We start from the raw sequence: 26,723 nt of genomic DNA, 5'->3' as shown, positions 1-26,723 counted from the left end.
ACGAGTGAGTATACTGATACGGATGGTAGTTAAGAACGTACCAAGTCAGGCTTAATTTTTTAGTTATAACTTATTAGGAACAACAGCTGTCACTCATTTTATAGCAGTCCTGTTTATCTGTAACTTCATTTACCCATGATCAACCAAAGTCTGGAAGCAGATGGTCCTCCTTCTGATGATGGGTAGTCAGAAGGTCAGTAGACTAACACTGGATCACAAATGCCTGTGCCATTCACCTCACTTCATCTCATCATGTAGATATTTTCTCATCTAACCTCATCACAAGAAGAAAGGTGAATACAGTGCAATAAATTATCTTGAGAGAGAGGGAGAGAGACCACATTCACATAACTTTTACTACAGTATATTGTCATAATTATTCTATTTTCTTATTATCAGTTGTTAATTTCTTACAGTGCCTAATCTATACATTAAACTTTCTCATAGGTATGTATGTATAAGAAAAAACATAATATATGTAGGATTCAGTACTATCTGTGACTTCAGGCATCCACTGGGGTCTTGGAACATATCCCCTGCAGTTAAGAGGGGGACTGCTGCATTTGATAATCATGTGTTTTGTCCGTATTTTTGTGTTGCTACGTGATTTCTCTGATAACAAAAATTCAGGTCATCTGTGACTTGTGCTTATTCATGTGCTGTTTCTTTGTTCCTTCATCTATGTAGCTCTTACAGAAAGTTCTCTCCTTTTAAACACTTTGATGTTTACTTTATCTATCAATATAGGTATACATAGAAAGATTGTCTATATTGACGTACAGCTCAAATAGGTATATATTTACATATAACTATATAACCAGTTCTCAGATGTTTCCATTTGTTTTGTAAAGAAGCAAAGGTAGATGAGGCAGGCATTAAAGAAGTCTGAGAACCAGTGAGGATCTAGCCACAAATTGAGGCGCAACACAAAACTATTTTAAAATCAGGATTTGCCAGAAAACCCATATTTTTGAAGGAATTTTGTCATTCTTATAAAAGAAGTTTGCATTAAGCAGTTAGAACATAATGAATTCTACTTATAAACCTGAACATAATGTGGGAAAAATATTTTTATCACATATTAACAAAAAATTGGAAATAATTTTGATAAGCAATGTCAAATAGAATTTTGATTATGAAATTATGCTAAATAGTGCACCGTCAATTGAAGAATTGATATGAAAAGTTCTTAGGAGTTTTTAAAAAGAAAGCTCAAAAATCATTTTTCTTTTATCTAATAAGGACCTTCCCTGACATCTGTTTATGTTTTTCTGTTGCAATTAATGAGGAATGAAACTTCTAAGCTTTTGTTATGGAGCCAACTATTTTGTAATGTTTTATGACAGTTCTTTGCATGGATGTGTGCGTCTTAGTTTCCAATAAAAAGAAAAATCAGGGACTCTGATGATATTGCATGCCTTCCAGCAGTTAGAAGCTTGATTGGCTATTATCTTATTGATTACTGTTAAAAAACCCTTTGGTGTATTTCTATTCTAGTGTATTAGCATAGCCAATTCTAGTCTTCATTTTTTATTCCCTTAACATACAGGCTGACTCTGTGTGTTTCTATGTGTATATATAAAGTGGAAGATGGATCAGTCCAACATTTCCTAAAAACTTGACATCATGTAGGAGAGGATGCCTCCTTCTTTCCAGCCTCATGATCAATGTATAGATTCAGTCGGAGATGTAGAGGCTGGGCTAACAATGGTGAAGACAGATGCTAATGTCAGAAACTTGTTTTATACTAGTAGTGATATAAGAGGCCCATCCTGAAATCAAGCAGAAATGCACTCTTGATTTTGTGTTACCCCTCCCATTCTTTAGCTGCAGACTACTGACTGCTTCCCCTTCCTCTTTTATTTATTTGTTATTAATAACAATAATAATAATAACATATATATATAATTAACATATAATGTATTATTTGTGTCAGGGGTACAGGTGATTCATCAGTCTTAATAATACCCAGTGGTCATTACAACACATACCCTCTTCAGTGTCCATCCCCTTACCCTTTTTCTCCAAGCTTCTCAAAAATCATTTTCCAGTGATTCCTGAGCTCCATAGTTTGGTTTGCTTTCTTGCTTGCCTCATCCTATTCTGGAAACTGCTTCTACAAGAATGCCACTGAACATTAAAGACACTTTAATGTACACCTTTTCTTCCGTATCATACTTGCTACATTTGACATTGCTGATCATTGCTTCCTTCCTTCTCTTTCTTTAACAAAATATTTATGAACTATTCTTTACTTAAAATGTAACAAATGCTCATTATAATTAGTGAAACAACGCAAAGACTTTCTTAATTTGGAATATTTGATTTTCTTTTTTAGTAATACAAATATTAAAGCTATTCATTTTTCTTTTGAAACATCCTTACCTGTTTTGCATAGATTTTTGTAAGAAATGTCCTCTTTATTATTTCTACTTAAATAGTTTGTGGTTCTGGTTTAGATATTCTCCTAGGTCTAGCAATCATTTTCAGTTTGTTTTTTAGTCTAATATGATTGATTTATTAATAAGGCTTGTAATTTGTTAAATACACTTTAGGACTCATTAATGTTTCCAGTATAGTTAAAAATTTGATTGTTTTATACAGTTTTAACAAGAATTAGAAAATAATATATTTTCTTTGCTGGAGACAAAATTTTATGAGTTTACTGATTAGATTACTCAAGTCCTGTTTATTGATCATTTTTATACAATTTAATTCATCAAATTCTAAAAATGTGTATTAAAGTCTTCACTATTATTGTGTTTTCATTTAAGCTTTTATTTTTATCATTTTGTCTTTTTTGAAATTATTTTTTTGTCCTCCATGATGAATGCATTTTTATTTTCTTCTTTACTTTCTGAGTAAAGATTTTCTGCTATAATGGGATGCATGTGCTTCTACCAGAACCTTGAGGTCTGCGAGTCACACTCTAAAAATAACAGAGATTAAGGGAAAGAATAGGGTTGGGACACCACTCAAAACTCGTGCAGCTTTGTAAGTAGACAACTAACAATATAATAGCAATCCTAATAAAAAGACTAGCGTGGTTAAAAGACCCAAGAAATCCCAACAAAGAAATGTCACAATGAATATAAAACCTTGCTGTAGCTGTTGCTATCTTTATTCATCCCTTACTGTATTGTCTTCCTTCATGATATTTTGTCCTTCTTTTTCTAACTTCTTGGATTGACTACATAATTTATTTATTTTAATATTTTCTTATTGAATATGTTTAAGGTTATAAACTTTCTTCTGAGCATAGTTTTGACCACATTTATTTATAGGCCTTGATAGGTAGTAGGCTCATTTTTAAGTTTCCTAAATATTAAGTAAGTGATTTTTTAAATTCTTTATTTGGTTTAATGGTAAAATACTGGAAGCATTTCTTAATTTCCATGCTGATGAAACATTTACTTCCTACTTTTTCTTTCTGACCATTTTTAACTATTTCTGGGGGGTAGTGGGTGGTTTTTAAACCAGCTTTTAAGCTATCATGGTACGTTCGCATTTTTGTTACCATGTCCATATTAATGATGCTAAGTATAATACTGGTCATGTTGTAAATCTCTGCATACACTGGGCCTATTAGACAACTCTCTTTGTATGTTTAATAGACACCTTCATGGTTTGCATGGCCTTGCTGGAACTTATTAGCTTCTTTTCTCCAATCTGCTCATCCTCTTCAAGTCTTATGTGGTTACCCACCATCCACCCAGCCCCCTTGGGAATTATTCTTTATGTCTCCTTCCCCATCACCCTAAGACCCTAACACTATTAAAGTCCTGTCCATTTTAACAATGAATATTTTCCAGATGTTGTGTTACTTCCATGTTTCTGCCGCCAGTGCTTAATTCAGGCTCCGTCCTCTCTCGCCTGGTCTATACCCATAGTTTGCTAACTGCTTTTCTTCCTTCTATGTCTCTTTCCTCTCTTCAGAGGCATACACTACCTATCAACTCCATCATCCATGTTATTACCAGATTGATTTGTCTGAAACCCCCAAAATCGACCATACTAGTTACCTGTTAAGTATTTTGATTTTCCAAAAGATTCGATTCCAGCTCCTCACCTTGGCATACAGAGCCTTTCACCAAACATCCCATCTCGACTACTTGGAATTTTGAACACGTTACACAGTTTCGTGTATTTACACATTCTGTTCCCTTTTTTAAAGTGTTCTTCTACCATGTTCCTGACTAGCGGATTCCCTTTCATATTTTACTTTCCACCATCAACCATACCTCTTGTGAAGTGTCTTTCCCAAATGCTCCTTTTTCCTCCACTCTCAAACTAGTCACTCTTCATACCGTTTATGTACTAATGTATTTAAGGAGTTTGAGAAAAGTTAAATGTTTTACTAGGTGGCATTGTTAATGTAAATGGAGTTGAGGGCTGTCTACCATGCAAATCTGGTTCTGTCATATTTCCAATCCATGTGAAACTCTCTATTGCCCTCAGAGTGAAATCTATTGTCTTTTCAGTCATATTCAGTTGTTTGTGATACACTGAAACATGTCTGGATCCCCTGCCTGGAATAGTCTTCCTTCTTCCTCCTCTGGGCAGCATTCCTCATTCTTGGGGCTTCAGTTCAGAAGTCAGTTCCTTCACAAAGTTTTCTCTTCCTCACACACTGGCCCTGCATGCACTTACAGTCCCTTCACTTGTGTGATAATTTCCTATTTCCTATTGCTCTCCCCACTAGACTCTAGGCTTTGTGACCACAGACACTCTATCTTGTCGTGTTCGCTGTTGCATCCCAACATCTAATAATGTCTGGACACAGCAAACACACAAGTGTTGAATGCATCAGTGCCAATGGAGAAGTCACCACAGGCCATAAAGTTTAGGAAAACTATCAAAGGAATAAATGTACTTTTCATGTACATTAGAGTTCATATCCATGTGGTGGTTTTTACTTGCTTTCGGTGTTAACTTACTTCAGCAGTTCTGCCCTTCAGTAGAGAAGTAGTTAGTTACATGTGTGCTCCTGTTGTGAGTATTTAAGGGCTTGTTTAGCTGTGGTACCCGGTCCTCTGCATTGGGATAAATCCTTTGGGCAGAATTATGTCTCCCCACGTAGTCTTCCTTGCATGTTCTCTTAGCAACGACTACTGCATTCTATATTTTAAGCATCTTATTAGTAAGAGAAAGTTATAATGGACAGTTTGGAAACAAAATGAGAAATTATCTGGAGCCAGCAGCTCTAGACACTGATACTGTACCGCTCTCCGTAGACGGCGGGAGTCGCGGCATCTCCACCTCTTCATGCCGGCTGTGATGGGATTTGTCGCCACGACAACATCAATAGTATATTATCATAACATTGAAACATCAAATTTTCCGAAATTACTCTTAGGTAAGTATGATTAAGTGTCCCCCTCCTTCCCCGGAGCTATTTTTCTTTCTCTTCCTAGTAAACGCTGTCCCTGGGGGCTGGGACTGGGGAGCGTGGGAAAACGACAATACTAATTCTTCTCTAGTCTCCTGGTGAATGGAGAGATGAAGATAAACTGAGTGCTCTGAGCTGTGAAAACACTTCATCTGTCCTCGACTAGATGCCCCTCGTGGTGTGTTGATGTGTGGCAGGAGGACCGGGAAGGGACGTGCCGGCCTGCTGGCTCCCAGGGGCTATACTCTAAGAATTGAGCCCTTGCCCAGGCCTGCCCCAGGAGCAAGTTTCAGTGCGTGTAGCTCCCTGCGTTTCTGCCTGTGGCTTGGGATCCTGAGGCATTTTCTGAAGGTCCCAGCTTTTCACCGATGCTGCGGCAATGTCACATTCTTCATAGCCTTGCTGCCGAGGTGTGGGGGACCCCGTGCAGCAGAATATGCTTCACAGCATGCTGGAAACTGTACTGTCCTGAGAAGCCGCTGCTCTCAAAGCATGGCCCTTGTATCTGCTTCGTGCCTCACCTTTTCTTTTTCAGCCTCTCTTGCCTCCTTGTCCTGTGGAAATAAGAGGCTATCTGAAGTGTTCTAATTTTATTTTTGCCCGACATTGTAAAAATATTGCTTATCCCAATTAGCTACATTTAATGCCCTGACCAATCCCTGCATTCCGTGGTGTGTACTTTCATAAAGAGAGCTAGGATGAAGATGTAGAACATGGATCATGGCTGGGCTGCAAGGGGCTGTGAATATCTGAACTTTGCAGGCAGAGTTGTGTGTTTGTGTGAATGGACACAGGGTACAGAGAGTGCACCTAACTGTTAAATGATGAGAGTGATGTTGATTACTGATAAAGAAATTTGGAAAAGTAATAATTAAACCACACAAATATTTTATTTGCTTGTCCGGAGGACATCGAAATTTAAAGTGAATTACTGGAAAATACTGAGTATTTAATTCTGTGTTGCACCACATTATATGATTGGGCAAAGGCAATCTAGTACAAACAAGTATACTGGGTTAAATATTAATTTAAAAGGCTTGTCAAAGTCTGAATTATCTTAATAGAAAGCTGTTTAGTACAACATGAAAGGCAGATGTTATCACAGAAATCTTTTTTTGAAGATGCCAAGAAAAAAGAGTGAAATTTTTACCAGACAACAGCCAAAAACTATATATGCTGTTGGGAATCCAGTATGTTAGGCATGTAAGTTTCTGAAAAACTGCTGATGAATAAGATATGAGTTATAAGATGTAATTAGAAGAGAAATGTGCATTTTGATAATATTTTGAAGGAGACCTGGTCACAGTCTGGCTGTAGATACGAGGCAGAGTGCACAATTAGCTCATATTGCTGGAAGGACTTATGTAGATAAAAGATAGTCTAACTTTCTCATTATTTTAGGAGAGAAATCTTTGGGCCTAGAAAAATCACACTTATTTTCATATTACAAAACAAGTAATTTTGTCCCAACATTATATTATGAACATCACCAAACATACAGAAAGTTGAAAAGAACCAAGTGAATATTCATAAATAGCTAATACTTAGATTCTCCTATTTCCGTTTTATTCTATTTGGTCACATTTCTGCATCATTCTATCCCTCCGTCCATTGGGCTGTCTTATTTTTTTGATACACTTTAGAGTACATTGCAGACATTAATATGCTTTACCTCCTAATTATTTCAGCATGCATATCATTAACTAGAGTTAAATTTTCCTACAGTTCTTTTTGTGAGATAAAACTTACATGCTGAAGTATAGAAATCTTAAATTTCTAAATGCACACACCTATCTAACTATAGAACAGTGCCATCATCCATGAAAGTTTTCTTGTGTCAGTCCTCATTTTCATCTCCATAGAGGCAAAAATCTAATCTGATTTTTGCCCCGCTGTAGATAAGATTTGTCTATTCTAGAACTTCACATAAATTGAATCATATAGTATAAATTCTTTTGTGTAACACTTCTTTCTCTCAGCATGATTTTTTTTGAGGGTCATCCATAATATAGTACAGATCAGTGTTTTGTTCTTGTAATTGTTGGGTATTATTCCACTGTGTAAAGAACCACAGTTTTCTGTCCTCTTGACAATAAGTACCTCGACTTTTTCCAGGTTTTGGCTATCATGAAAAAAAAAGTGTATAAACATTCATGTGCAAGTCTTTCTGTGGATATGTGTTTTTTATTTCCCTTGAGTAAATACCTAGGAGTAGAATTTCTGGATCATAGGCTATGTAGGTAAATGTTGGTGTTTTGTTAAGAACCCACAAGATCTTTTCCCAAAGTGGTTTACTTTACATACTCACTAATAATGTGTAGGAGTCCCAGTTTATCCACATGCTCACCAACTTTGATGAGTTGATCTTTCTAATTTAGCCATGCTGGTGGGTGTGTACTGATAATTCATTGTGGTTTGAGATTGCATTTCCCTGATGGCTAATGATGTTGAGCACTTTTTGATAAGTTTATTAACCATTTGTTATATTTGTTAAGCAGCTATATCATATCTTTTGCCTGTTTTTTATTGGGTTGCATTTGTATTATTGAGTTGTGGGAGTACTTTATATATACTAGATATTAGTATGGCGTTGGATGTATGTTTTGAGAATATTTTTCTTCCAGTCTGTGGCATGCATATTCATTTACTTAACATGGTCTTTTGGTGAGCAGAAGATTTCAATTTTGATGTACCATAACTTATCATTTTTTCATGCATAATTATTGCTTTCTGTGTCTTAAAAATTTTTTGCCTCTTCTCAAAATACGTTTCCCTCATAGTCTCCTGGGTTTGTTTTTTTTTTTTTTTAGAAGCTTTATAGTTTTAGTTTTTATTTTTAGGACCGTGATCCATTTAAAATTAATTGTGTCTATGATGTAAGGCTGGTACCAAGGCTGTTTTTTTCCAAATGGATATCCATGTGTTCCAGCACCATTTGTGGAATAGACTTTCCGTTTCTCATTAGATTGTGTTGGGACCTTTGTAAAATATTTGAATCAAATTACCATTTTAGTATGATCTATTTCTCGGCTCTACAGTTTCTGTTCCTTTGATCTGTTTGTGAGTTTTATGAGATTACCATTCTGTCTTCATCTGATTACTATTGCTTTGGAGGTCTTGAAATCATATAGTGTACCCATACAACTTGTTTTCTTTGCTTTTCTCCCAAGATTGCCTTGGATATTCTAGTTCTTTTGTATTGTCATATGTAGTTAGAGTCAGTTTGTTTATTCCCCCCCAAAAAAAAATCTCAGTAGGAGAAAATTTATTACGTTTAAACTTATTTCTCTATTAGATATAGACTCTTCAGAGTATTTCTTGCTATGCAGTTTTCGTTAGTTACAGGTTTCAAGAAATTTTCCCTTTCGTCTAAGTTTTTTTATTTATTGTCATAAAGTTGTTCAAGGTATTCCCCAATTATCTTTCTTAAGTATGCAGGATATGTAGGGATAATTCTTCTTTCATTCCTAATACTGGTGATTTATGATTTCCTTCTTTTCTTGATCAGTCTAGCTGGAGACTTAGCAATCTTCTTGATCTTTTTTACAAAAATCAACTTTGTTGGCTTTGTTAGGTTTGTTAATTTTCTCAATTATTCATTTTCTATTTCATTGCTTTCCACTCTTATCTCTATCATTTTCATCCATTTATTTATTTTGTTCATTGTTTTTCTTTCCTTAGCTTTTAAGATAGAAACTTAGATCATTGATTTTGGATCTGTCTTTTTTTCTAAAATAAATATTTAAAGCCATAAATTTTCCTTGTAGAGTATTGATTTAGTTGCAATCCTTACATTTTTAATAAGTACTATTTTTATTATAATTTAGTTCAAATATTTTCTAATTTCCCTAGTGATTTCTTTTTTAACATGCAGTTAATTAAAACTATGTTGTTTAACTTCCAAATGTTTGGAGACTTCTAGATATCTAATTGTGTGGAAAGTCTCGACGTTTACCTTCACAGTCTCTGTCCCTGGTGTTCACACCCTTGAATGTGAGTGGGACACGTGATTTGTTTCTAGTCAATAGAGTGTGGCAAAGATGAGGACACCAAATCAGTTGAGCTTCTGTTGAGACTGCAGCCCTGGTCAATGCCTGGCTTGCAGTCTGGTGAGACCCTGAAACAAAGAATCCAGTTCATCCATGCCCAGACTCTTGACCCATGGAAACTGTGAGATAATAAATGTGTGTTGATATAAGCTGCTAAACCTGTCATAATTGGCTTAGCAGTAATAGAAAATCAATACACTGATTGTTCTTGTTTGTTTTTTATTTAATTAATTTATTTAAAATTTTAATCTTCATTTATTATTCACTTATTCATTTTTATTTATTTTTTATTTAAATTCAATTAGCCAACGTATAGTACATCATTAGCTTTTGATATAATGTTCTTCTTGATTTTTAATTTATTTTTATTGTGAACAGAGAACATACTTCATATGATTTCTTTATTTTTTCTGGTTTTCTGAGTATACAGCCTATGCCAGTACCATGTGCACTAACAAGAATGTGTATTCTGAAGGTGTTTGGGTGTTCGGGTATATTTTTATAATATTAAATATTATATAGCCTTATAAATATCAATAGCTCAAAGTGGTTGATAGCGTTCTGATCTTCTAAATCTTTATTAGGCAAATGTGTTTTTTTTTATTGTTGTGTCTCTAAAAAACTGACCCTTTGTCATTATTAAAAGTTTTCAAAGTTTCTGATAATACTCTATTTTTTTCAAGTTTTTATTTAAATTCCAGTTAGTTAACATACAGTGTAGAATTAGTTTCAGGTGTACAATTTAGTGATTCAACATGTACATACATCACCCAGTGCTCATCACAAGTGCACTCCTTAATCCCCCCACCCACCTCCACTCTGGTAACCATCAGTTTGTTCTCTATAGTTAAGAGTCTGTTTCTTGGTTTGCCTCTCTCTCTTCCTCTTCCATTTGCTCATTTGTTTCATTTCTTAAATTCCACATATGAGTGAAGTCATATGGTATTTGTCTTTCTCTGACTGACCTATTTTGCATAGCATAATACTCTAGCTCCATCCATGTCATTGCAAATAGCAAGAGTTCAATCTTTTTTGTGGCTGAGTAATATTCCAGTGTGTGTGTGTGTATCTCACATCTTTCTCCATTCATCAATCGATGGACACTTGGGCTGTTTCCATAATTTGGTTATTGTAGATAATGCTGCTGTAAACATCGGGGTCCATGTATCCCTTCGGATTAGTATTTTTGATAATAATATTCTTTGTTTTAAAGTTTACTTTATCTGATACTAATATAGCCACTCCAGATTTCTTGTGTTTACTCCTTTCATTGTATATTTTTTTCTATCTACTTAGTTTCAATCTGTTTCTTTATACGTAAGATGAATCTCCCTCTTTTTTTTTAAAGATTTTATTTATTTGAGAGAAAGAGAGAGAGAGAGCGAGCAGGTGAGCAGAGGGAGGGGCAAAGGGAAAAGGAGAGAGAAAATCCTAAGCAGACTCTGTGCTGAGCACAGAGCCCAATGTGGGCCTCAATCCCAAGACACCAAGATCATAATCTAAGCCAAAATCAAGAGTCGGACGCTGAACAAACTAAGCCACCCAGGTGCCCCAAGATGAATCTCTTTAGGTAGCATGTAGTTGCATGTAATTTGGTCTTTTTTTTTTTTTCTAAATCTATTCTGACATTTTCTATTTTATGCTAGAATAAAATAGATGATGTACTTATATGCCAAAGTTTCAGTTCTTTTTCACTAAGGAAGCTGTGACCATCTTTAAACTTTAATAACTCTGATAAGTATTGTACAATGGATTGTCTCGTATATGTTTCAGATTACTTCTTTCTAATCCCATATTCATTTGTACTGATCTTTATTCAAAGTTTGAAGTATACTGGACCTTTGATTTCTAGTAAAGTGTCTGTGTCCATCTCATTTTTGTTGTGAAAGGCTGGCTGTGGTTAGGAGATGGTATAGATCCCTACCTTTCTCATCCCATTGTGTAAGGTCTGGCTTTGTTCTGTAGGATCATTGTTCTTCTCCTCAGTTTGTGGAGGAATGTGGTGTTTTAAGCCATTTGGGTGAGAAGAGTTACTTACTACTTGAATGTTGATCATTTGTAAAGCAGAAACCCCATTATATAGCCAACGTACATTCCATAGTAATTCCAGGGTAATACCATTCGACATACCCCTGGAATCTGCAATACACTTACCTATGGGATAGGTGATGCATATAATATAATCGGGGCTTCTTTAAAAAAAAAAAAAAGAAAGCAACATCAGGAGGTAGAATTGACTTTAAAGTCAACAGAATTACACATAAGTTCTGGAGTGTAGGTTATTCCTATTTACGTGTCTTTTTACATCTGCCCATCTATTACAGAGTGGAAGCACCAGCATTTTATTTTATTTATTTGTTTTTTTAATAATAATTTTTATTATGTTATGTTAGTCACCATACAGTATATCCTTAGTTTTTGATGTAATGTTCCATGATTCATTATTTGCATATAACACCCAGTGCACCATGCAATATAGCACCAGCATTTTAAAGTCATTACCGCACCTTCAGTTCAAAACTCTAAAAGTGCGCTGGGGCATATATGTTGTTTTCTTAAAAAATAAAATTTATGTGGAAATAAAGTATTAAAAATTATCTTTGTTATTGAAAAGCATTATATTTATATTGAAATTTCAGTGAAGTCAAAAAAAATATCAGGGAAAGATTGCATCTTTTTCCTTTTCCTTTTTATTTTTCCAGCCCTATTTCTGTATTGGGTAATGGCCTTTATTACAAAGACCATAAAATTGGTCAAATACTGGCAGTCTGGTTGGGGAGTATCAGACCTGCGTTTCTGCATCACTGGCATGATGGTCATCTTGAACGGACTGCTCATGGCTGTGGAGATCAATGTAATTCGGGTCAGAGTAGGTATCTAATCGTTTTTGTTTAATTACTGGAATTTAAGACCCCTATATTAAAGATTATAGTTAGCCAGAAATCATTAGTATTCAAGAGGATGAACAAATGTATATCCTCCATGTGTATAAAAGTTGAACTAATCACTAAGTTTCAGGCCATTAGTGTTCCAGAAATCTTGGTATGACCCTTGAATCTATTTATTCATTTGTAAATATTGATTGAGTAGGATTGTTATGTGCCAAACATTATGCTCTGTTCATATTATAGATGAAAGTGTTTTCATCAGGAAATTCCATCATCCATGATTTGCCCCAAGCACACCTATATTAAGCAAACTACTGTATTAGAAATTTCAAAATGAAAAGAAGATAATATGTTTGCTCATTTCACTGATGAAGAAACTTCTACAGAGATAACTAGATACATTCAAAGTCACACAGTCAAGACTCATGCCTGGTCTGTGATTACAAACCTATTGTGTTTTGCATCACATAATGCTATTATGTTGTGTGACATACTTCTGAATGATTTTTCAATATTCATTTTCTACCAGATCACTTTGAGTTTGCTCTGAATGGCAAATCACAATCTGTAAGGAATAGCGGAGAACAGTTAGTGAACATCAGCCAAACCACAAATTATCAGAGAATGACTCAATAATGGTGTCAACACATTTAAAAAATCTAAATAATGTAAAAATCTTTATTTAGTTGACCCTATCACAGGATATCATGAAAGACTGGTTGTTAGTAATAACTATATTTTAAAGGGATAATCTGGTTTTTTAAGAATTGTCCCTAAGTGGATTAAACATAAAATTCTGGCATTTAACTAATTAATCTAGTCACAACAGAAGGGAAATATTTTAAAAAATATCTCCAAAGGAATGTAAGAGGTATTAAAATATACATTTTGTTTTCCTGAAATGAAAATGTAGAAAAGGTTAAAATTTAATTTTAATATGTGGAAAAATAATTGGGTTATTATTACTCCGTGGAATTTTTCTTGCCACAGAGATATGTATTCTTCATGAATCCTCAGAAAGTAAAGCCTCCTGAAGACCTCCAGGATCTGGGTGTGAGATTTCTTCAACCATTTGTAAATTTATTGTCAAAAGCAACATACTGGTGGATGAACACGCTTATCATATCTGCTCATAAAAAGCCTATTGATCTGAAAGCAATTGGAAAATTACCAATAGCAATGAGGGCGGTAACGAATTATGTTTGCCTGAAAGATGCATATGAAGAACAAAAGGTAATTTAGTATCTGTTTTTCATGTCCATAATTGTAGAAAATGGGTCTGTTAAGTAAAAGGCACTAAGCTTAAGCATCTTGGTTAAGGAAGATCAGATTTTCTTCATATGTCTATCCCAATAATTTTGAGTCATGTGAATTGGGCCACTGAGAATATACCAGAAGAGCCAATGAAGTAAAGTTATATTGTGTTAATTGCCCAGTTCATACATGAGGAGGGATAGAGGGAACATTATTTTTTTTCCTGGAACCAAGTGGAAAGTAAAAATTAAGCTCAGTGATCATGTATATCTAATTCTTGTTACCATATCATGTTAATAACTCATGGAATTGTTAAGTTTTTTTTAAGTATCTTGTCAATAATTTTGTTATATAAAGGTAAAATAAATCATATCATTAATAACCACTTTTAAGAAACTAGGATCCCTAAAATAATTATTTACTAAAATTTGGAGCCTGTATTCCAAACTTGAGAACTGAATTAAATAAAGTTATCTACCTATTCCATGTATCATCCTCTATGTCATTCAAAATTGGTTTCTTCTGGTACTTTCTTTGAGCAATTGCTTTAAAAACTTTAAACATGAGTCTTTGGATATTTTGAATTTGTCTTGTTATTATTCTGTATAGTCATGTGTGCTCTCCACAGTGGTAGATGTAATTTATATGGCAGTCATCTACAAATATTGTTGCGATTGAAATTATTAGTATTCACAACAACATTGGAAAGGGGTAGGGTATGGTGAATCAGTTAGAGTTTTTGTCTGTTCTAAATAAACAACAAAGCATTTATGGTAAATGATGAAAATGACCTCTGTTTTGTGTCAAAAATGTGTCTTATGAAATAAATATTGCAGGAAATGGTTACTACAAATGAACCTGAGTCATCTTTTTGGTTTCACCTCTGGGAAAAGTATTGCATAATGTTTTTAAAACTTCTTTGCTAAAGTAAAGATTAACAATATAGCCTAAACATAGTTTAAGTGTTCTGAGTACTCTTTATAAAACAGATCAGCTTGAACTTAGTGCGTTAACATTTGCATTAATAAACTTTTAAAAATAATCAAATTATTCATCTAACAGGGAATCGAATATGAAACACAATTGAATTCTATTCCATTGAGTTGGGTTCCTACAATGAAAAAATGTTATCCACCTCCTCTCTAAGAATTAATTATGATGATTGTTCAGGTCTTAAAATCCTTTCAACAAACCACTACAGATGTGTGAAGCCATGCATTGGCTTAAACGTATATGCCATCTTCAAATTTGCCTTTCTTTGTCAAATAATTAGGAAACATAAGTTTAACACAACATTAAACGGTGCTGACTACTATTCATGGAGATAGGAAATACCTGGGAGAGAAACAATTTGAAGTTGGGATGATCAGTTTTGTTTAGCTTGTAGTGAAGTATCTTGAGCTTCTGATAAATATCTTGTGATATAGTAACTCCAGAAATCTTGACTAGTCTTTCGATAAGCTTGATTTTTGTACTTTACTATCTTCTTTTCCATACAATGGTATTTGGTAATTTTCGTGACAGATATGTATGTTCCAAATCAAAAAGAATTAAAATTAATTTGACCTTAAGAATATGGGGTTATCCTTTGACAGCTAAAAATAATGCAAAGTCTTTGAAAATATGGCCTAAATAGACCATACTCCTTATTCTATCCCATTAAAAGGCGTGCAGTAGCTACCATTTGCATAGAATGCAAGGATACGGATTATGCATACTCTACTAAAGGGACTCATTAACACTTACTTATAAACTTAAAATATCATCAGAAATACCAAAAGGAATTGCCACAGTTGCTGAGATTAATTGCTGTGCTAGTAGTTTTATTTTGGTTCGTCTGTTTTTTGTTTTTTTTTCTTTCAGAAAAAAGTAGCAGATCATCCAAACCGGACTCCATCTATATGGCTAGCAATGTATAGAGCTTTTGGACGACCAATTCTACTTAGTAGCACATTCCGTTATCTTGCAGACTTACTGGGTTTTGCTGGACCTCTCTGTATTTCTGGAATAGTTCAGCGTGTGAATGAAACCCAGAATGGGACAAATAACACAACAGGAGTAAGTTTGTGGTGCTTTTGAAAAGAAACGTATTATTGGCAGATTTCATTGTAATTGTTCCTTTTTATTAATGCAGTTCTTTGAACAGTTCAAACAGGCTTATTTACAGAGAATTGAATGCATTTAAAGCAAAGAAAACAATAATTTTCCATGTAGAGAAAATCATGTGTTTATGTATTCATTGAATGGATCTGTTCAACAAAATTATTTCTCAGATTCAGAGCCTATAAATATTTCATGAATATCTACTATGAGCCAGAAACCATGTTCAGAAATTTCACATTGATTATTTTCTATGATCTTTTCAGCAACCCTTCCAAGAATTTTCATGCATGAGTACATGAGGGGTGGCCGAGTCACTTTTTTTGGAGGCCTGTGATCAATCACATTAGCAATGTGATTTGCACCATATACATTTATCTTTTCTTATATGATAAAAGCCATCACCCTGTTTCACAATGATCAGGGCAAGTCACATTATGATATTTTTGTTAGATATTATGCTACTATTTGGGGGGCTATACAGTATAAGATACTATATATTTGCTGTTATAAATATATAGTCTCTTATTCTCTATTCTTAAGAAAGTCTCATCATGAACTTCCCAGTTTCTAAGATAAGAGCTGATTTCCTTATGTTCACAGATAGAATCTCTAGACTAGATGCATCAATTTTCCTTTTCTATGCCCTTAATCTGATTTACGGTCCTTTTTCTTCACCTATTAAAATTTCATGCATTCTCAAAGCCTACATCAAATGCACCTCCTCAGTGAGGCTTTTCTGATTGTTCTGGTTAGAATTTGACTCTTCTTTGTTCCGTCCAACACGTTGTTTATTTCACCTTGGCACTCGCTATAAGTGCTCTTTATAATAAAACATGTTATTTATGGATATGCTTACCTTTCTAGGTGGTAAGCCCTTTAAACAGAAGGACTGTGAACTGTTCATATTTGTGTTCACAATGTGTAGCCTAGTCGCTTGCACATATTGGTGCTCAATTATTATTGAAGAGAACCAGATATTTTCACCATTGGTTGCACTTTTGTGATGTTTTGTCCCTACTAGCCTGATTACATTCCATACATTCCACCTAGAATTTTTCTATCATCCTTCTCCCTTACACGTTTTTCTGAGAAGGAACAGAACTTACACATTTCTTTGTATCCCCATGGAAGAAGAGGAGGGGACCAGACATAGAAATTAATGGATCTAAACCATAAAAAATGAAGATTGCTGATATTGACATGGTGTACTTATTTGAGTGTTACCTTTCCCTCACTTCTAACCAACAAGTTACCAAATACTATTGTTACAAACAAAAAGCAACCAGTTTTGTATGTCCTTATGATGGTTTCAGTCATATTCTTACTCAAACAATTTCATAAGTTGTGTTTTGTCACTGGAAAAGTCAATGTGGGTGAAATCAATAGCCACATTACATATTTCATAGTTGGTAATTTATTTTGTTGTTAATATAAATTAAGATATCTGAAAATTAGATTAAGTCAACTATGTAGAATTATTTTAAATTAGTAAAGCTATAGAAATTGTATTTTGTTTCAGTGGTCTTGCTGACCAACTATCAGTTTTGTGGTTTCTACTTAAAATTACAGTCTAAATCAACTTCAATCTTCAGTTACTACTTCTTAAGACAGAATAATATGTCTTTACAGAAAATATACTTTAATTTTTAAAAATTAAAATGTACCTTTTTTCTACAGTCAGACATTTCCAGCAATCTTAATGATCAATTTGGGATTTTATGCATTGAAATAGTTTGAATTTGCATCTGTGGACATGATGAAGAAAAGCCAAAATTGCCTTGCTGTGGCTCATCCCACTGCTGTTATAAAGACATTGAGATTTTATATTTAAAAAACATGTATCATTTAATAGATGTGAACTGTACACCTGGCATATGAAAAGACCAGTTTTAATTTATTTCTTTTTCTTCTGGGACAAGATTTCAGAAACCCTTTCATCAAAGGAATTTCTTGAAAATGCTTATGTACTAGCAGTTCTTCTTTTCTTGGCCCTTATTCTGCAAAGGACATTTTTGCAGGCTTCCTACTATGTAACCATAGAGACTGGCATTAACCTTCGTGGAGCTCTTCTGGTATGTACAAGCTTTGAATGATCTTTGTTTTTTGAAAATGCCATACACCATCCGATGATAGAAGGGTAGTGGAGTCAATATTGTCCTTTGTTTTTACTTTGATACTGCAACTTCAACACTTCTAGCTGCTTAATAAAATAAACAAAGCTAATTAGTAAACCCACTGAATTTTTAAAAGCTTTTATAATCATAAAACTTTTGGGGCACCTGGGTGGCTCAGTCAGTTAAGCATCTGACTCTTGATCTCAGCACAGGTCTTGATCTCAGGGTCGTGAGTTCAAGTCCTAGGTTGGGCTCCATGCTGGGTGTGGAGCCTACCGAAAGAAAGAAAGAAAGAAAGAAAGAAAGAAAGAAAGAAAGAAAGAAAGAAAGAAAGAAAGAAAGAAAGAAAGCTTGCTTTTGAAAACTCATTTATTTAGCTCTGTTTCGATTTGTTCTAGAGCTTATGTTTGAAATTGAATATGCGTTTTGATTATATCGCCAGAAATTAAGTTTGTACGTAATTGAGGACTGAAAGTAACTATGCTAAAATGAAGGTAGTGGTTGACTTAAGAAGATGGCATTCTAGGTTTTTTCCCCCTCTTTTTTCCAGAAAAATTTAAAATGTTATCTTTTCAATAAAAGTGAATAAACATAGTGTTGATTAAGTTCAGAGCTTCAAGTACTTTTTTTGTTTTTCTTTCTTACAGGCCATGATATACAATAAAATCCTTAGGCTATCTACATCTAATTTATCCATGGGTGAGATGACCCTGGGACAGATCAATAACTTGGTTGCCATTGAAACCAATCAACTCATGTGGTTCTTGTTCCTGTGTCCCAATCTATGGGCAATGCCTGTTCAGGTAGATCAATATAAGTAATATTCTCATTTGCAGAGGAAACAAAACAAAAGGAGTATGAGATACTTAGCTCAGTAACGGGCAAACGCTTTGAATATGCTGATATTATTATATTCTTTTTATAGAGAAGAAAGCTGAGACTCAGAAATGCTCTGACATAGCTTAAGAAAGTAGGGTTTGGAATTCTACTGCTTAGGTTCAAATATCTGCTCTACTCTGTTTGCACAAGTGTTTAAATCCTCAAAACATTCGTTTCCTCAACTTTAAAATGGGAATGATAATAGTATCTGCCTTCTAGAATTGTTGGAATTGTCAAGACTAACTAAGTTAATATGTGTAGCACATTCAGCATAATGCCTAACATTTCATGGGCATCCAGTATTTGTTAGTTGTTACTGTTATTGAACAAATTCAGGCAAGTCACAGAGCCAAGGCTTGACCCCTTTCATTCTGACAGACTCTCTTACAGCATTTCTAAAGTAGAACAATTGCTGTAATCCATCCCATAGTTTCAATAGCTGATGTATTATAAAATGTCAAACTTTATTAGGTGGTAGGAACACTAACAAGCTGGAGGGCAATTTAGTTATTTTTTATGGAAAATAGCATTTTAGCAAAGATGCAGTTTTTCCCCCCTAATTGGGTAAAAAGAGCAAAAGAAATGTTTTCAGCTCTTTCTTCTACGTGATGCTGAATATTTTTAGTTATCTTGAGTTTGGCATCCTGTAGATAGAGCTTAAACTGTAGATCTTATTTGATCCAGTCTGTCACCTTTGTCCCTGTGTGCCACGTTTACTAAAATGCATACAATAATAAAGAAGATATGGTAGTTTTAAAATTTGTTTGCCTTTTTAGTTTTAAATGGAAATCCAAGTCAAATAAAAGTGTATATCCTATGCAGTGCATGACACAAAGAAAGATTGAAGATATGCTTGGTCTTGTTTTATCAATATGTACTTATATACAAGTCAAGTAGGTGGCTGCCTACGTGATATAATTTAAAATGCACCAAAAATCCCAGGCTGCCTCTGAATGACTGCATCATGAGTGACGTTAAGGAAACTTTCATTTTGATTGGAATCCCTAAAAAGCCTAATTGGTTAGGCAGTAAATATGTGTACTTGCCTCCAAAAGGCCACTGTTAAGCTGTTATCATTGGCAAACACACAAGGATTAGATGCTTTCACTACATGGATATAGTTCATTAGTTGACATTTTTAGCCATGATAAGCTGAGCTACTGGAGGAAAAAAAGTAGGGAGAGAAGATTGAGGGATCAAATCCTAAGTGTTTAAAGGAAGAAGAAGAAAGCGACAAACCAGAGAGGGTTGGCTTCCGTGGGTCAGCCCTGGGTTTGGGGAAATAAATTTAAAAAGGGAAGAGAGGTATGATGGAGAACCATCAATGTTAGCTTCCTCACAGTTTTAGTTACGCTTAGCCTTCCTGTCATCGAGTGACTTCCAGGGTTATTGAGGATGTGAGGAGCTCAGATGATTCCTTAGCCTGCAGACAACCATCCAGTGCTCACTTACATTATGATGCTGCCTCCTGCTTTCCTTCCTGCCCGGAAAAGCTGGTAGAATTCCACGACAATATGGAATGTCAGTTACAGAGGGTGATAATATTTTCACGAAAAATTTCATGTGCTTTTAAAAATGTGAAGACTGTCTTAGAAGGTCCGAAACATCGGGGGAACCTCACACAGTAAATTGGATTGACACCCGTTGTACAGATCATCAGACTAAAGATAAATTCCTACTACTTAGCTTTTCCCAAATAAAACACAGCAAAACCCAACTGTTCTTAGTTGAGTTGCCCTACAAGTAAATGTATTTATTAGTCAATTAATAATGAAGAAATACTACATTTTCACCAAAATATATTTCCTTTCATGCAGTGGTCCCCACACGCTGTTCATTTTCTCTTTTCCGTATGTTTTCCTTTCTAGATCATAATGGGAGTGATTCTGCTCTATAATTTACTTGGATCAAGCGCATTGGTTGGTGCAGCTGTCATTGTGCTCCTTGCGCCAATTCAGTACTTCATTGCTACAAAGTTGGCGGAGGCTCAGAAAAGCACTCTGGTAAGTTCACATCTTTTGGAAACTTGATTAGGAAAAATCTAGTAAGCTGTTTTATTTTTAAAATAATGGGAAATGAATACATGCCGCTCAGAATAATTTGGAAATTATTATATTTCATTTCAATTCTTAGGCAGCAAATGTGTAATTTCTGTGTTGCAAAAAAACACTTTTTAAAAGTGGATTTGAAATGTATGATTTGATGATCTTAGACTCAAAATACTGGAGTCACAATTCCTGATGTTTTTAAGTGCCGTGAAGTGAGGAGGTGTTGGATCTTCTTCTAGATCATTTGTCTAGAGAATATACCTAAGTGTATTTTGAGCCCGTTGGTTGTAATTATTGACATGGAATGCTTGGACCAAAGAACAAATTAAGCATCAGGTTTGTTGCTTCCGAAGTTAAATTTCCCTCAAAAAAAATCAAACCATGTGATGATCTATGGAGTTACACTCAAGTATTTCAGTGGCAGCCTCTCTGGCTGAATAGTGTTCATGGTCAACTTGGCAAGCAAGAAGAAGTCCAATTATTGACGCTTTCTGGCTTCAATGTGCCATGAAGTCATTTTATTTGAGTAAGAATTGGCTTCTTTTAAAGAAATATTTGCAAATAATAAAATTGTTGACAGCATGTTTAGAAATAAAGTTTGATTAAGTATGAGCAAGGCTGTCTGTAAATCAGTCATAAAATGTAGGGAGTCTGCCACTGATGGAATTGTTTCCCAAGTTGGTTTCTGCTGTGACAAGCAAGTTGCGTGTCATGCAGGTGGTTCTATCACTTGTTTTTCTGCTGCTCCCGCTGAGGTTACTCATTACTTCTGTCTGAGCCATATACCCATCTTTACTTCAGGATGTAAATACCGAGAGGTGAGGAAGAGGGACACAAAGCGGAAACATTACTATCCTCAAACAGCTGTCTTTCATTTAGCTAGTCATACTGTATTCATTTACTCATGCAACAATCATTTGATAGGCATCTAAGACCCTGTAGAGACCAGAAGATGAATAAAAACCAAACCATTGGCTATTTTTCCTTCCTCCTATCTACCGTTTGGCCACTTGCCCTGCTCCTTTTAGTGGTTCATAGGTCATAATGTACCTTACTGATCATTCTAATACCTGGCGGTGGTGGAAGTTGCAGCAGTTGAGTAAATTGTGACTTTTGTAAAAATCTCTTTACAGTTAATCCAAGTTCTTAGTAATGAGTAAATCTAATTTAGGCCTTAAACAAGAGCTTAAGAAGAGGTATGTAGAAATCTCTTGAAGTTAAAGGTAATGTCCTTGGTTTCAAGAAGTGTATTAGGAAGGCACAATATGAACACACACAATGTGAACATATACAACCTTCACGTTCCCAAATAAGAAGCAAATCAACTTCTCTTACATTCACTGTTTTCTAAGTATGAGTGATAGTGCTGAGGAGAGAATAAAATGAGTTAGATGTTAGAGGGAACCACTGAAAGTCTCTGTATCATTTCCCTAAACGTCTGTATATACTATCTGCAAACATTATTCAAACAGATCATGTGAAACTTTAAGAAACTGCTTTTATTTCACCCAAAGCAACAGAAGCATAACAGTTTTTAGGTGGAAAGATATTTGAGGCCATTTCATTCAACTCTTCATTTTAGAGTTGGAGGTGGAAGCACAGAGAGTTTGTCTTCTCCCCCACCCACTCCCCGCCCCTGCCATCGTTCCCAGGGGATCTCAAAGCCATAATCAGTGGCAAAGCCAGGCAGAAATCAAGATCCGGTCCATCCCTGTCTGTTTTATATATATAGTCCTGCTCTTTGAATCACTTGGATGCAGCATGCATTGTTTTTTTGTTTTTGTTTTATAGGATTATTCTACTGAGAGATTGAAGAAAACAAATGAAATATTGAAAGGCATCAAACTTCTAAAGTTGTATGCCTGGGAGCACATCTTTTGCAAAAGTGTAGAAGAAACAAGAATGAAAGAACTATCCAGTCTCAAAACCTTTGCACTTTATACGTCACTCTCCAGTAAGTTGCCATTGCTTTAAGGACCACCAGAAAACACGTGGCCTATTCACTTTAGGTTGTGATCACTGAGACATTCTACTTATCTGAGGAAGCCCATTCATTTTCTACATACATGCTGCCCAATAGCCATTAGCCACATGAGCCTATTTAAATTTAAATTAAAGAGCATGGTTACCATAGGCTTAGAGTCAGGTAGACTTAAATTTGTTTCCTTTTAAGATGTGTGCTTTTGTCATATTACTTTGCATCTGAAATCCTTGGTTTCTTCATCTGTAAAATGGGGATGGTGCTGAGCATAGTACCTGTAATTGAAACCATCACATCAGTTACCATTGGGGTGAATAGTGGGTTTTCAGTAAAAATTGGTTTACTTAAGTTGATTTGACTGTATTACTGTTGATCTTCTTATCCCCAAAGATCCTCAAAAATTATCTGCAGTTGTCTTACCTGTCTTTCTAGAAGCTTATGATATTATATTTTCTTGAAGATTATAGTTAAAATGCTACTTTTGAAAATTGAGAAGAAATGTCAAGTAGAAGAAGTCAAGTTACATTTACATAAAACTCTCTTTTCCAATACATTTTCAAGAACTTTTAAATATGGAACACTTTTATCTTCAACTCTAATTTTTATAAAGCAGCTGTTAAAAAAATTGTTGTTTTTTTCCCCTCAGAGTGACACTGGGTACTCTCAAGAATAATTAAGCTTATGTTAGTACGATTCTTAGAAACTCAGCCGAACTACTCCCACTAACATTTGATTTGGTTTGTGTGTCAGTTTTGCTTATCTCTATTGTTCCCAAGACTTTGAACAAATTAAAATTCTGGAGGTTAATATATTGTTTCCTCTCGAATTCTAAACTACTTTAGTTCTTACAGATTATAAATACTTCTTGTGTGAAATAGATTTAGAGAAAATATTTGGTTTGTATAGCTCATTTATTCTAGCCTTGATGCCTGATGCATTAGAAATGAAATGGGAAGGAGATTTATCTTAGCTCTGCACCACTGCTAATATGGTGTCAAAATGCTAGAAGATGGGGGCGCCTGGGTGGCACAGCAGTTAAGCGTCTGCCCTCGGCTCAGGGCGTGATCCCGGTGTTATGGGATCGAGCCCCACATCAGGCTCCTCCGCTATGAGCCTGCTTCTTCCTCTCCCACTCCCTCTGCTTGTGTTCCCTCTCTTGCTGGCTGTTTCTATCTCTGTCGAATAAATAAATAAAATCTTTAAAAAAAAAAATGCTAGAAGATGGAATGATTGATATCCACTTGTTTATATAATAGTACTCTAATTTGGTGACCTGACAGAGGAATGTATATTTCTCTCTGCAGTGGACTGAAATACTCATGAGAAGGATGGACACAGCCAGAAAGAATGGCAATAAAAACATATTGAGATACTCAGCCAATTATTGCCATGAGTGGTTTTACACATATCATCCTGTTTAATCCTCCCAACATCCTAATGATTTAGATTCTACCATTAATTACATTTTAGATATTAAAACATTGAGGTGGAGGAGCTTAAGTAACTTGAACTTCCCTTAAATCATCCACCTACTAAATGGCAGAAGTGGGTCGTTAATCCAGTTCATCTGTCTCCAGACATGAAATTTGAGTTGGTTTTTGAAAGTCAGATACAAAAGAAGAGAGGACAGAGGAGGCCATAATAGAGGAGAAAAACAAGAAATCATGAAGGTAAAAATACAGAGTCATGTGTTTATGACAGGCAGCAAGAATTCTTAAGTCAATGGTGTAAAATTCCCGGTTGGGCCACTTTTAAGATTTATGGTATGGTTACATACAGTGTTCTTGGTGATTAAGAGCTTGCACTATGGGAGTTGCATTGTGCTGGCTATAAATCCCAACTCTGCCACTTTTTGGCCGTGTGGCCTTGACCAAGTTGCTTATATCCTCCAAGCCCCAATTTCTTCATCTGTAACATGAGGTGATATAAATGTCAACCATGTAGGACCGTAGTAAAGATTAAAATAATGAATGATACAAATGTTGATTGGGTTATTGATTCTATTCCAGGCATGATGTCAAGTGCTTCACCCTCATTATCTCATATGAAGCACCTGGCAAATGGTCTAGTGCTTACTAACCTCCATCCGTCAGTTTCCTCATCTAAAAATTGGTGTAATAATAATAAATCATTATTACAGTTATATTGTGAGAATCAAATGAGGCGGTGAATGTGACACTGTTCAGTAACTGTTAAAAATATTTTATAAATAGGGGCACATGGGTGGCTCAGTCTGTTAAGCGTCTGACTCTTGATCTCAGCTCAGGTCTTGGTTTCAGGGCTGTGAGTTCAAGCACTGCCTTGGGGTCCATGCTGGGCATGGACCCTACTTAAAAAAAAAATATATATATATATATATTTAAAATATATAAAAAATATATATTTAAAATATTTAAAATATAAAATATACTTAAAATAGATATATTTTAAATATATATAAATATTTAAATATATGATATATTTAAAATATTAATAATATAAAATATTATACTATATTAATTTGTATATTTTATAAATAGTATTTGTAGAGTACCACAAGAAAATAAAAAATAATGAAAGGAAAAAGTCAGCTGTATGACAGAGTAGTTACTATTGAGTCTTAGAGGGCAAGCTAACCTGAAATGATATCCTTCCTCAGCAACTTTTCAGCTCTACAGCCCCGGTTAGTATTTGGGAGAGTCTCAGTTTTCTCAACAGGAAGCTGGGAAGCATTAAGAGTATCTTTGGGAATTAAATAGGATAATGTGTGTAAAGTGTTTAGAAAAGTACCCAAAACAGGGGCGCCTGGGTGGCGCAGTCGTTAAAGCGTCTGCCTTCGGCTCAGGGCGGGATCCTGGCGATCCGGGATCGAGTCCCACATCAGGCTCTTCCGCTGTGAGCCTGCTTCTTCCTCTCCCACTCCCCCTGCTGTGTTCCCTCTCTCGCTGGCTGTCTCTCTGTCACATAAATAAATAAAATCTTAAAAAAAAAAAAAAAAAAAAAAAGTACCCAAAACATAAAAGTGCTCAATCAGTGGTATCTGAAAATATTGAAAAGCAAAGTTAAAACAGGACACTTACTAATAGAACTGAAGATTCATCTCTGCTTTTATGAATCAGTGTTCTTGCCAGTTGAGATAATATCTGGGGAGAAGAGAAATTCTATTAATTTCCTAGTTTCCATTGCCAAATGGTCGTGTGCTATTTATGGATTTAATCCATTGGTAAAAGGCAAAAAGACTACTATATTTTTTTCTCTTCACTTTAATAGAGTCTTATATGCAGAAGTGGAAAGAACATACAGCTTTTTAAAAATTATTTATTTATTTATTTGAAAGAGAGAGAGGGGGAGAGAACACAGCCAGGGGAGGGTCAAAGGGAGAGAGAAGCAGATTCCCCACTGAGCAGGAAGCCTGATGTGGGGCTCCATCCCAGGACCCTAGGATCATGACCTGAGCTAAAGACAGATGCTTAACCGACTGAGCCACCTGGGCTCCCCAAGAACATACAGCTTTGAAACCAGAAAGATCAGGGTTTAAATCTAAGCTCTATCACCTCCTACTCTGGAATCTTGCATGTTACCCTTCCCAAGCTTCCTCATTATTGTGTAGGGTAGCTGTGATCATTAAATATGAGAATGTATGTGAAGCACTCTTATCGCACCTCAATGCTTGTGACGTGTTAGTGCAGAGCAAGGTGGTAGTGAGCAGTCTGATAGGCCCGACTGCATTGGTTTGAATCCCAACTGTGTGACCTGAAGTTTCTCATTCTCATCTTTGCAATGGGATAGGAAGAGTGCCTGCTACATGTACCTGGTGCAGATTGCTGTATAAATGGTTTTCAATCAAAAACAGTTGTTCTTGCTCTTCCTCCTCAAGGGGAGATTACCCAGTCAAAGATGTGGACTATAAAATGAATTATGAATAATGATGTGGGGGGCGCCTGGGTGGCTCAGTTGGTTAAGCAGCTGCCTTAGGCTCCGGTCATGATCTCAGCGTCCTGGGATCCGGTCCCGAGTTGGGCGGCAGGGGGGGGGGGGG

The 26,723-nt window shown here is 35.3% G+C and overlaps 1 protein-coding gene across 1 annotated transcript in view; it reads left to right on the top strand.

Annotated features, from left to right (window-relative positions):
- The window catches only part of ABCC9 (ATP binding cassette subfamily C member 9), a 130,357-nt gene that overhangs the window by 8,667 nt on the left and 94,967 nt on the right, over positions 1-26,723 (top strand). The window contains exons 7-14 of the mRNA XM_008693117.2: positions 5,235-5,356; positions 12,141-12,307; positions 13,317-13,559; positions 15,444-15,638; positions 17,603-17,755; positions 18,445-18,600; positions 20,545-20,679; positions 22,516-22,678. Of these exons, the coding sequence (XP_008691339.1) occupies positions 5,235-5,356; positions 12,141-12,307; positions 13,317-13,559; positions 15,444-15,638; positions 17,603-17,755; positions 18,445-18,600; positions 20,545-20,679; positions 22,516-22,678 (1,334 nt within the window). The remainder of the gene's footprint in view (positions 1-5,234; positions 5,357-12,140; positions 12,308-13,316; positions 13,560-15,443; positions 15,639-17,602; positions 17,756-18,444; positions 18,601-20,544; positions 20,680-22,515; positions 22,679-26,723) is intronic.

Source organism: Ursus maritimus, unplaced genomic scaffold (genome assembly GCF_017311325.1).
Source record: "Ursus maritimus isolate PB19 unplaced genomic scaffold, ASM1731132v1 scaffold_26, whole genome shotgun sequence".
Classification (NCBI taxonomy): Eukaryota; Metazoa; Chordata; class Mammalia; order Carnivora; family Ursidae; genus Ursus; species Ursus maritimus.
The sequence above is the reverse complement of the archived record's forward strand: the minus strand, read 5'-3'. Positions and strand labels throughout refer to the sequence as shown.